Here is a 13037-nt window from a genome sequence, read left to right on the forward strand (position 1 = left end):
CTTAAGAACCTAAGTATGTTGTTTTCTTAATGGTCCAAAGATAATTATGATTTTTGCTGCTTTTTACTCTAAGTGATATAAGAAAAAGATTTGGGTTAATAGTCTGACTCTGAAAACTTTCGGCCTGCTGCTTCTGAGTTGCTGGAAAGCAGTTTTTCTCAGTTGTTTGGTCAAAAAAATTTATCCATCTTTGGGTTTTAGATGCATTAAATGTAACCAGCTATGATTATAGAACTTCACTGTGGCAGAGAAACGAACATTTACTACACATGTTTCTTGGCTTATAAATGCAGAATGATCTTGGGAAATAATTTCTTGTCTCCAAAATATGAGACAACTATTAACAAAGCATTTTTGTTTTAGGTTTGGATTTTCTTTCCCTTATTCCAGTTGATCCCCAGGTATGTATCCTGAATTTAAGCAACTAATTTGTATTTGATTATTGATTATGTCACACTAACTAAAAATGACCAGTTGCATAAAATCAGGACAGTAAACTCCCATGCGGCGAGAAAGGAAGTGCTGTGTAAACACCACAGTTTTATTGGCAGGAGTCACGTCACTTGTTTATCATTCTTATTACTGAACTTTCTGTTCACGGATACAATCAGTTGGTGTTTCTTACAAATATTTGAGTGATTAGAATGAGTGAAAGCAATACTTTATTAAGTGCATAGAAGCTAAGATTTACACACTAAACCATTTACATAAAACCATCAACTAAAGCTCGTCCAGTTTGGATCACTGACTGAGATTGGATCATTGTTTGAAAGACAGTCAGAGTCAGACTTTGAAAAGGCTTCAAGTGAAGGTTGCAGTATTGCTGTTTTCAATCAAAGAAAAGAAATTCTAGGCGTATCCCCAAGTTCTGCGTGATGAGCATGGATTTCGTGATAGTCTTTAACAGCAGAGGCAAACCCAGAAAGCGACAGGGGCAAGGTGGAACAACAAAAGAAAGTACTTGAGGCACAGATGTGGCACCTAGGGAGAGGGGGAATAACTGCCCTGTCTCATCAGCTTCAGAACTGACTGACCACAGGGTCAGTGGGAGCCTCTTATGTCAGTATCGATGACTCACAGACAGCACAGGACATTTGAGCCCAAGATCTGTGCGGACTAAGCATTTTCTTCTCACCTTAACTTGACTTTGCTCTATGAGTGAAGTCCTCTTTACAGGGGAGGGACATATTTTTCTAGAATGTTAAGCAATTCAAGCTTAAGAGAATACTTTAATGTGAACAGTGCTTTGAAAGAAAAAAAAAAAAACCTTGGACCCCATGGTTTTTATTTTATAGTTTTATTTAACATGCTTAGAGGGAGGCTGATTTATTTGGTAACTTGGTAGGAGGGTAAGAATGGTCCCTTCTGTTAACTGTAGAATCCATAGGTTTCTCCTCTGCATCTTCACATTGCCCTGTAATCCCTACTAGAATTGTACAGATGTATACCCAAGGAATCTAGAGTAAAAAGTAAATGGCGGCAACCCAAGTCTAAGTCTCAGCACGGGGTCCATTAGCAACACTTAGCATTTTTATAGATTAATGCTCTGTCACAGGCAAAACCAAGCATGGATGGTAGCAGATGAAAATGTAATTATCTAGGCCTTCCTCAGTTTTGCTATAGTTGACTTGATTTTAGAGAAAAATGTTTTAACATTTGACAATTTCACTGTCAGAACTTCTTATGAATATCTGTTGAATTTCTTTATGTGTAGCATTAACTGGTCCAAAAACCCAGAAACTTTATTTGTTGAAAGTCAGCCTCAGTTGGACATAGTGGATCGAACCTTTAATCCCAGCACTTGGAGGCAGAGGCAGGCAGATCTCTGTGAGTTCAAGGTCAGATTGGTCTACACAGTGCCTTCCAGGACAGCCAGGGTTACATGGTGAGACCCGTCTTTAAAAAAAAAAACAAAAAACAAAAGTCAACCTATCAATAAAAAGGCAACTCAATCCTTTTCTTCTTTTAATGCACCCTGGAAACCATGTAATGTGAGCAGCTCAGATTTTAATTACAGTCCGTAGTTCATTGGCTCTACGAAGAGTCTAAATGAGATTGTAGGATAGATAACATTAGGTGTCCCTACTGGTTTTTTTCCCTGAGGTCTAACTGAATACATTTAGTACCACGAGATAGTACATGTGCTAAAGTCAGTGCACTTGTGTCATGTATAACATCCTATAGTGAAAGATAAAATTCCATTTAGCTCTTAGATTAATGCCTTATCATTGTTAGATTACCACACTCAGGTTTCTATTTGTATGTGAATCACCCAGATGGAAGGAGACTTAAAATAAAAATATTTGGAGAGGGATGTTAAGAAACATTATAAAAAATACTAAATTTGTGTTTATGATAGTCTCTGAAAATCCCATAATAATTACCTGCCTTATGCCCTCCAATTCAGAATGAATGTTGACATTATTCTAAGTGTTGTGTATTTGTTTCCAGAGGAATCTAATGCTATCTTTCAGCTTGTTACTCTTATTATTGCTCACAAAGGGTCTGTTTGAGTCTAAATTTGAAAAATCACTTAATTTTGTTTCAATTATTAAGTAGTTTTTGAGGTTAACTTGAGTCATAATTTGTGGGTGGGATCAGTATTTAACATTAAATTATTTCAGTTATTTTTGACATTTTCCTTGTGTATATGGTCAATAAACAAGTTCCACACATTTAAGACAATTAAGATGTGTGTTATTCAGCAAAGAATGTAAAATGTCTAAGTCCATTCTGTCTTCCACTTAAATAGGAAATCTGCTAATTTTAAATCCTACCAGGGTTTAACTTTTGGCTGTGCATATCTAACAATTTCTAGTCTCTTTATTTAAAACCAGTGTAGCCTCTTCCTCATCAGCATCATTGTTTGTTTCAAGCAGTACTGTCCTCCTATGTTTTTGGATAGTCTCACCTCACCCTTAACAGCAAGCAGTACGTCTGTCACCACCACCAGCCCCCATGAAAGCAGTACTCACGTTAGTTCATCCAGCAGCAGGAGTGAGACAGGGGTCATAACCAGCAGTGGGAGTAACATTCCTGACGTCATCTCTTTGGACTAAAGGCGGACATACTTGATTCTGGGAATCATTCATCAAAACTCTTTCTTGGATGTCTAGTCCATGGAAGCTAATTTTTGCAACTTAATATTTATTGAAATGTCAAATGGATCCTTTGCTTTCTGAGAGATGAACATGGATGACTCCAGCAGGAACCAGATGACATGCCAGGAGGACTCTCCTCACGCTGTCCATGAGCATCGGATACGGTGAGCATTGGATACGGTGAGCATTGGATACGGTTCATCCAAGCGACTGTCTTTGGAGCGGTTGACTTCAGGTCCTACACTGTGGATGGAGTCTACACACCAGGCAACCTTTTGTTACAATAAACAGCAATAAAGTTATGTAAATAGTTAAACTTTTCTAATTAAAGATGTAATCACTGATATAGACTAACAGCAACTTCTGTTTAATCCAGTATGAAGGAAGGATAGCTGGGAGAAGTCTTGTTTCCTGAGTGAATACTTTCTATGGAGATCTGTTCTATTTTGTTGAAGTAATGAAGTTTGAATAACTGGCCAGAATTTGGGTTCTACTTTTCTTCTTCAGGTTTTCTGTTCTTCATGATCCCATCAAAGCAAATGATCTTTGTGCTGTGCATTTCCCTCTTGTCGTCCACGCTTTGATGTTTGCTGATGTGTGCCGAGTGAAATGTGGATTTGGTTGCCCTTTATAATGATTATGTTCAAGAATACTGCCCAGATTTTGTTCTGATATAAAGTGTTATTTTGGGTTACTGTACATTCTTGTAGAATTTTCTACAGATTTGAGACTTTTTTTTTTCCGGAAAGTCAACCCTTTGAGTAAAATGTGCTTGAGTTAAGATGTGGCTAGAATACTGGTACGGTTTTCTTTACAATATTCAGAAATATTTAATGTTGGGAAACACCAGAACATACTTAGGAGAGGTGGAAATAACTGATTTCCTCCTAAGAATTTAACTGATTTCATATATTTTATAGGATAATACAGTATACTGTCTTGGTTGGAACTCTTCACATTTTAATGGCACTGATACACAAATTATATTTAAGGTCTCTGATCATAATCCTTACCAATGTAATTTCAATTTCAGCAGTGACTTTCAAGTTTAAAGAAAAAAGTCAGTGGTAAATGATAGAAGGAAGTATTAGATCTCACTTTCCTAAACGTCTTTTGTGAAAACACACACACACACACACACACACACGAGATTATATTTGAAATGAAATGAGGACAAGTGCCCAAAGTCCCACTTGATGCTGCCTTTAAAACACACCACTCACGTCGCTATGCCAGGTGCACTTATCACTTGCTTCCTTTAGGTTCCTTAATTTTTAGTTTTCTAGAATTTAGTTAATTTTCCTGATGCCTAGTGTTCTCTGCCTTTGTTATATCGACTTAAAGCTTTTTTTTTTTTTAAAGTGGCTACTCTTAACTTCTCAAATGTGTTTTAACATAATGATTCTACTTCTGCTCCAGGGACATGGTCCCCACTTCAGCATTGGTGGGGTTGTATTGTACTGGCTCAAGCTTTCATGGCCTTTGTGCACCTTTTGTATAAATGCCTATGCAGTTGTCCACGCTGTTCCTACTCAGCCTTCAGCTCCTCGTTTTAATGATCTTTCCTTTTGGTAGGGCTTCAGAGACATCAAAGATATGGGAAGCAAAGCCAGCCCCTGTGACCACAGCGGGCACTGCATTGTGGCCCCTGGCTTGCTTGACCTTAGCCAGTCCAGATAAAGATTCCTTCCTCTAGGATGTTACGTTGTTGCTGCTTTAGGTACAGATGCAGTTTCTGTTGCCTATGTAACCAGAAAAATAACCTGGCTTCTGTGGTATGGTGTGTTCATAAAGAAGTGGTGCAGCCTGTTTACCCAGTAGAGTCTCAAAGGATCACTGAAGTCCTTTAAGTACTGAAGGTTGGAGTAGACATTATTTCCTTAGCTCTCATAACATGCCTCTGCTTTTGTAGTTGTACTACATATGTCAATGAGCTCGTCAACAGTTCATGAAATTACAAAAGAGTCACTTTAGATGACTGACGCCTTTGAAATAGATGTAAGTGTTTAATATTAAATTGGGGTTACTTTGCAGCTATCTTTGAAGGTCTGTACTTTTCTTTCTGCACTTGGCTCTGTATTTACATGGTTGTTGCAAAGCCATTCTTTCCTCAATGTCACATTTTATGAAGATCCTGATAAGCAGAGTCTCTGTAATGCAGATATCTGTTTAACCAGATAGACTAGAATAAAGAGGTCATCTTGGTGTTACTTAGATGGCAGCCACCTCCCATTATCTGAGATATCTACACCCAGCGAGCGGTGGCTAATGCTTACAGTCACTTGGCCAACCTGGTTTGCATCCCCACCCCCAACCCACATAGACACTGAAGGGTTTCCTTGCTTTATTAATTCCAGGCAGTGTAGCTGCACAGAACTCCACTCATGACAACGGCTTTTACTACCTAGCTTTCTGACTCCTTTCTGCCTCGAAAGTATCAATACTTGGCCTCTGTTCTAGGACAATTGTAAAGGCAAGTGAGATAGGTCTGTTTTAGAACACTGATGCACACATGATGCTTAGGTAAGGAGTAATGAGTGTGATCCAGCCTGTCATAACCCTTATATCAAACACGCTTCCATTAGAGTAGTAGGAATGAGTTTGAAGGAAGGTGTTGAACTTTAAACAGTTATGTTGAATGGAGTTAGATAGCCTATTTTGACTTCTAATGTGTCTTCAATCAGTCCTGGATACTCACCTTTGTCTTTTGCAAATAAAGACATTCATTAGTTGCGCTTGTCTTTGTAAGTAAGGTTGGTTTTCATAAAAGTTTTAAGTTGCCTTTGCTTATTTAAAAGGAGAAAAGTACGTTAGTAACTTTTTTCTTGCAAGTTTGCCTCCAGTTCTATGGAAAATCATAATTTATTTCCCACATTATTTTCATCTTAAAAATAAAAATCAGTGCCCATTTAATTTGAGTCTGATAGTGATTTTAGTAGGTCTGGATCCAGGTAGTGTGGGAATGGGGAGTAGCCATTTAGAGGCTGTGGGTTGTTGAGTCGTTATGGGTATACTTCATGCACTGTGATGAAGCTTGTGGGGACAGTCTCAGAGACTGCTGCTCTTGGTGGGCGACTGGTCGTAGCTGGCTGCTGTTGGAGCTGCATCATGACTTACAAAACCAGCAGGTACAGGCCCATCAGAACCTAGTATCTTATCCCTCAGCCAATGAGACGAATACTGGTATGCTTTCTGACACACAGGGTGAATGAATACTGACCTAGGGAGTCTGATGTAAACTAACTGAAGAAAAGAGTCCTTCCTCTCAAGGTGATGCTGATTTGTGGTGTTTAGGAGAGGGGAGTAGGACTGCAGACGAGGACTGGTTCAGATGGTGACCACAGTAACTGAAGGTTCTGTCCTGCTCTTGTCATCAGGAGGGTTATGTTTGCTGATGTTGGCAGGCACAGTGCAAGTCATTTATGGAGACAGTTCAGTGTAAACTGTCTTGCCAACCATTTTGCCTTTTCTCTGTTACTCTATTCTTTCTCTCCTTAACCAGCCTTGCTACATTTTACCTCTCTCCTGAAATCACTTTCCTGCTTCATGGTACCAAGCAGTACCACCCAGAGCCCTTCAGCCCCACAGTTTATTCACTAGTATTTTTTATTCTCTTTACTCAAGAGGTAGTTGCTGACCTGCTGTTGTAAAGTCTGCCTCTAGGAGGGGAGGCATAACTGAATGGCCTTGTGAAATAACACTGAAGAGCTTCCTATGAATACTATATTAGTTCCTTTCTGTTGTTTTGTTAAAATACCTCCAACAGAAAGCAAGCTAAGAAAGAAAGGATTTATTTTGCTTTAAATTTACAAAATATATACAGTCATCTTGGCCAGAAAGTCACAGAGACATTTCATCTGAGCACAGGAAATAGGGCAAGGGCTACGAAACCTCAAAGCTGGCAATGAATGCTCTTTCTCCAACAGTGCTCCACCTCAAAGTCTGTAACCTTTCCCACCAGCATCAAGGGCAGAAGGCTAAACATTCAAATAGATGAGCATGAGAGACAGTTTTTCAAACTACAATGAACTGTAACAATTTGTTGTAAACTTATGTCATTTTCTCTACATTAAAAATAGGGACGGGGCTGGGGATTTAGCTCAGTGGTAGAGCGCTTACCTAGGAAGCACAAGGCCCTGGGTTCGGTCCCCAGCTCCGAAAAAAAGAATCAAAAAAAAAAAATAGGGAGATAGTCAAAATGACTTGTCTAATATCGTGCATCTAAGTACTGATTGGTTTTTAACATCTGTTCAGGGGCCTTGCTAGATATTTTCCTTGGGTTTCTTTCCCCCCTCACTAGTGCAGAAATTTAAATCCCATGGCCTCTGAACCTTCACTCCAACGCTGAGCTACACTCCTATTTCCTCATCATATCAGTAAGCACTTCTATAGTATCTTTTTTTTTTTAAGATTTTTTAAAAATATTTATTTATTTTATGTACAGCATTCTGCCTGCATATGTGACTGCAGGCCAGAAGAGGGCACCAGGTCTCATTACAGATGGTTGTGAGCCACCATGTGGTTCCTGGGAATCAAACTCATGACCTCTGGAAGAGCAGTCAGTGCTCTTAACCGCTGAGCCATCTCTCCAGCCCGTAGTATCTTTATCCTGTTTATATTCTGCTAATAGTGGTTATGCTACTGTCAGCCTCTGCTAAACTGCAAGCTCCGTGACAGCACAGTGGCTTTGCTTGTATCCCACAGTAACAGTATGCCATGCTTGGTTGGTATACCATATTTGCTAATGAAGAAACAGTGGTAACCATTTGTACTTGGCTTGGGTTGAGTATGGAAATTTAATACTTGTTGAATATTCATGTAGCAGCAGACATTTACCAGAAGAAAGTGCAAACAAAACAAGCCAAAAACAAAAAAACAAACCAACAACAACAACAAAAACCCAAATAACCCAAAAGGCAAACATATTTAGAGTGGGTAGCAAAAGTGTGGTTAGTTGGAGGGAAGGTAGCTTGTATAAGTAAAATTTATTTACTTACTTATTTTTAGCCTTGAGGCTGGCAAACTGACCCACTTTTAGACTCAGAACTTTAAATAGAAACAAGAATTTAACCTGATGACCCTAGATATTATTAGACAAGATATAGATACGTTGTCATTCAACAGGCTGAAAGGACACCAAACTGAATAGCACCACCCTTCCTAATTTCTCCATCACACTATACATACCCTCACCAAGTTCTAGCACCAACTTGTTAACCTGTCTTAGGTGCCTGTTTCAAATTTTTGTGTACATTGAGTCAGAATATGTGGTGATTAATGGCAACTTTAGTTTAGCCTAGGTGTTCAAGGATCACCCAAGCTGTAGTAAGTGTATGTGCTTTGTTCTTTTCTTATAAAAAATTATATATATATATATATGTATATATATATATATATATACACACACACACACACACATATACACACATACATACACATTTGTTTCCCTATAATCTCATCATAGACATTTGAGCTATCTCCTATGCTTGCTGTTAGGAATAGCGTTGCTATGCTCATCCATGAACACAGTATCGTGCACATGTGTTACTGGGTTGATATATGTGTATGTCTGTGGAGACCAGAGTATAGGAGCAGTGTACCTTGTTTTCTCTTACCCTCTTGTCTTCTCTCCCCCATCCTCCCCTCTCCCTCCTTTCTGATACAAGGTCTCCCACTGGAACCCAGGGCTCAAGGATTAGTCAATGACAGCTGGCAAAGTCCTAAGAAACTACCCGCATTTCTGCCACCTCTCCAGTGCTGGAATTACAAGCACGCACTACCATATCTGGCTTTTTACATGGATGCTGGGAATTGAACTCAGGTCTGATAAGCTAGTCAGTTGCATGTATTCTTTGGGAAAGTGTATTCAGATCCATTGCCCACATTTTTATTGGGCTATTTGTCTTACTGCATTGTACCAGTTGTGTTTGTTATTTAATATGTATATATTTTTTTCCTGTCTGAGGAGTATCTTTTCAATTCCTTGATACCCTTGAAATACATGTTTTACATTTTGATAGGATCTAGTTTATTTCTTTCCCATGCTGCTTATGCTTTTGGTTTCATGGTTAAGATTCCATTACCAAATCCAAGGTAGTTTTGCTGGCTAACTCTTGTGTTAACACAAGGCAGTGTTACCTGGGATGAAGGAATATTAATGAAGAAAAAGTCTCAGTATGATTGATCTGTAGGCAAGTCTGTTGAACATTTTTTTGGTTGATGATTTATGGTGGCTACCCTGGCCCACTGTGAGTGGTGTCACTCCTGGGCAGGTAGTTCTGGGTTTCATAAGAAAGCAGGCTGTGCAAACCATTGATAGCAAGTCAGTAAACAGAATTCCTTCGTGGATTCTACTGCTGTTCCTGCGTCCAGGTTCTACCCTTGATTGCCTGTCCTGACTACCCTCTATGATGGACTCTTATCCTGTACCGTAGGCTGAAATAAGCCCTTTCTTCCCCAAGTTGCTTTTGATCATGGTGTTTATCATAGCAGTTGAAACCCTGAGTAGTATAATAATGAAATTAATTGTATTTCTTGAAAGAATTTTTTAATTTTATCTTAAATTTGCAACTGATCCATTATGAGTTAACTTTTTTGAATCTTTTAGTTTATTGAAAATATTACTTTCGTATATATCTTGATTACAGTTTCTCCTCTACTCCTCACTTTCTCTATTTTCTCTCCTCACTTCCCTTACCCCTGGATCTACTTTTCTGTCTCTCATTAGAAGAGCAAACTCATATGCAATAACAACTAAACATAGCAGAATAAAATATGATATAAAACAAAGACCATCACATTGTGGTTAGACAAAGCAACCCAAGAGAAAAAGAACTCCAAGAGCAGGCACAAGAGTCAGAGACCCACTCAAAGGCTAAGCTGAAAGTGTATGTTCTATAAATCAGAATATGTGTATGATATTGCTATGCTGTGTACTGTGTGCCAGCCTATCTGGGTTTGAAGGATGCCTCTGTCACTTGGGATTTTTGCCAAGATAGTTACTGTGACTCTGGTTCCTTGTGTAAAATGGGGTTTATAGAATCTTTGTTTCTTGATTAGGGTTACTATTGCTGTGATGAAACACCATGACCAAAGAAACTTGGGGGAAGGAAAGGGTTTGACTTACATTTCCACATCACGGTTTGTCAAAGGAAGTCAGGACAGAAACTTGGCAGGGCAAGAACCCCGAAGCAGGAGCTGGCACAGAGACCATGGAGGGGTGCTGCTTACTGACTTGCTTCACCTGGCTTGCTCAGCCTACTTTCTTATAGAACCTAGGAACCAGCCCAGGGGTGGCACCATCTACGATGTGCTGAGCCCTCCTCAATCACAAATTAAGAAAATGCCCTACAGACTTGCCTACAGCCTTATCTTATTGAGGTATTTTCTTAATTAGAATTCTTCTTCTCACATGACAATATCTTGTATCAAGCTGACATAAAGCTATCCAGCACAGGGGGCCTTGTCGTTTTTGAGAATGGGATGGAAACGCATGTAACAATATTCAGTTCGAATTCAGCAACTGTAAAGGCTGTACTCTTAACTTGGAGAAGTGACCAACAGATAATGGATTATAAGGTCTGTGTTGTAATAAATGGTGCTCATTTACCTAGCCCTCAAGTTAGCCCACACATTATTTTCTACTTTCATGAGGGCTATGAATGCATCTGAACTGATAAAGTAGTGAAGCAGCAAAATCTGATAAAATTAACAGATCCAATGTGTGAAAGTATATGTCAGTTGTATTCATGTGAACCTAGAATTTAAAAGTAAACTCGTTCTAAACTGCTTATTAGTGTGATGCAATATCAATTTATATTTTTCATGTAATAAACTTACTGTATTTTACTAATTTTTATTTTTACCAGGTTCTACTTTAATTTCTTTAGGAACTTGACTTTAAACCACCAATTGTTTTTCCTTACTCATATGCTCAATTCCTCAGAGCGTAGGATGAAAGATAGGTTTTGGAATTTCTATGCAAACAAGTCACAGCGCTAGAGGCATTTCTCAGGAATTATTTGGCTAGTCCATTCTGAGGGCTGAGACCCCAGACCAAGGGCAAAGGAGCAAGCTGGCTGAGCACGGCATTCGCTCCTCATCCTTCCTTTCCTGATTGCGGATGCAGTGTGGCCAGCGGTTGATTTGGCCTCCATGCCTACTCTGATAATGATGACATATACCCTGGAAATAAAAACCAGAATAAGCCCTTCCTTCCTTAAGTTGCTCTAACTTTTCTAAGAGAAAAAAAAATTCAGCAAGGTGTTTATACAAAAATTTCTTATGCAAGATACTTGGAGAATTCAATGAGTAGTTGGATAAAGGCTATTAATGCTCTTGACAGTTGGTAAGTGAACTAATTAGTCAAGATTAGCATAAAATGCCTTTTTTTCTATTGATACATTATGGAGTTTAAAATGGGGAGAATATTTTAAAATTTTCATTCTCATTTCTAAAGCTGATAAGGAGAAATTTTGAGCAATTATCATCCAACCTAGTTTAAATACTATTCCTGTGTGTGTTGTTTCTTTGTGTATGTGTGTTCTGTATGACGTTTTTCTTGTGCGTTTGTGCAAGGAAGCCATAAAAGAGCATCAGATCCCCGGGAACTGGAGTTAGAGCTGGTTGTATCTTTCACGTGGTTGTTAGGAACTGATTGTAGGTCCTCTATAAGAGAAGCAAGCGCTTTTAGCCTCTGGGCCAACTCCTCTACCTCTTTACAGAGTCTCATGTAGCCCACACTGACATAGAACTCACTAAGTAGTTGATGCTACCCTTGAGCTCCGGATCATCCTACTTCTGCCTATACCAGGTGTTGAGATTCCTGGTTCCTGTCACCACGTTCTGCTGAACCGCATACTTACTCAGCAGAACACCCCTTCCTTTGTGTATCTTCATGTGTGGGTGCATGTGGTGGCCAACTTCTATGTCAGGTGTCCTCAGTATCTTACCACACTCTTAAGATAGAATCAGTTATTGCACCTGAAGCTTGGGTTCACCTGGTTGGACGAGCAAGCCCCAAGGATCTCCTGTCTCTGCCTCCCAGCTCTGGCATGATAGCTACATGCCAGCATACCACTCTCTATGTGGATGCTGGAGGTCTGAGCTTGGGTCCTGCTTGCGTGGGAGGCAGGCACGCCAATAACAGCTGTCCCCCCCAGCCTGCAGCCTGATACTCTCGTTTATTCTTGAAGTATTTGCCAGAATTCATCATAGCTGTACCAGTAAAAAAAAAAAAAAAAAAAATCCATGATAATCTCTTACGGTATGAACAAACTAGGAAAAGAACGGCAAAGTCCCAAGCTATTTAAAACTTAAGCGCTAGAGTTCTAATTCCGTGGGTTGAAAATGAAATAACATGAGGGCTGGAGGGATAGCTTAGCAGTCACAAGCTTTTGCTGCCTTAACAGGGCTTAGGTTTGATTCCCTGCACTACATACAGACTCAAAACTATCTAACTCCAGTTTCAGGGCCCCACCTTCTAGCATTTGGACACCAAGCATGCATGTGGGACACATACAAGCAAAATACTCAGTTATGTAAAATTAAAAAATTGTAACAGCAAATGAAGTCATTTAGGAAATTAGAATATATCTTGGATGATACACAACAAAGTAGTGCCTTCGTTTTTACTTTTGAGGTAAGATCCTCTGTGTAATTATGTATTTGTGATCCTACTCTCCCCTTCGAGTGCTAGGATTATAGCCACCATAGCCAGCTAAATTCATGCCTTTTAAAACAAACAAATTATTGGGCATAGTGTCTTAAACAGTTAACCCCGGTATTCAAGAGATGTAGGTAGGGATATTGTCATGTGTTCAAGGATAGCTGGGCTACAGAGCAATCCATTTTCAGAAAGGACAGAGCAAAAGAAGTAGCAAATTGAGACATTACAAGAAAAAAAAAAAGGCTGAACTACATAGATATAATACAAAA

The 13037-nt window shown here is 39.2% G+C and overlaps 1 protein-coding gene across 1 annotated transcript in view; it reads left to right on the forward strand.

Annotated features, from left to right (window-relative positions):
- Positions 1 to 10949, forward strand: part of Pias2 (protein inhibitor of activated STAT, 2) — an 84601-nt gene extending 73652 nt beyond the window's left edge. Inside the window, 2 exon segments of the mRNA NM_001393764.1 lie at positions 364 to 401; positions 2880 to 10949. Of these exon segments, the coding sequence (NP_001380693.1) occupies positions 364 to 401; positions 2880 to 3059 (218 nt within the window). The 3' untranslated portion in view covers positions 3060 to 10949.
- The last annotated feature ends 2088 nt before the right edge of the window (positions 10950 to 13037 follow it).

This window comes from Rattus norvegicus, chromosome 18 (assembly GCF_021556685.1).
Source record: "Rattus norvegicus strain SHRSP/BbbUtx chromosome 18, alternate assembly SHRSP_T2T, whole genome shotgun sequence".
Classification (NCBI taxonomy): domain Eukaryota; kingdom Metazoa; phylum Chordata; class Mammalia; order Rodentia; family Muridae; genus Rattus; species Rattus norvegicus.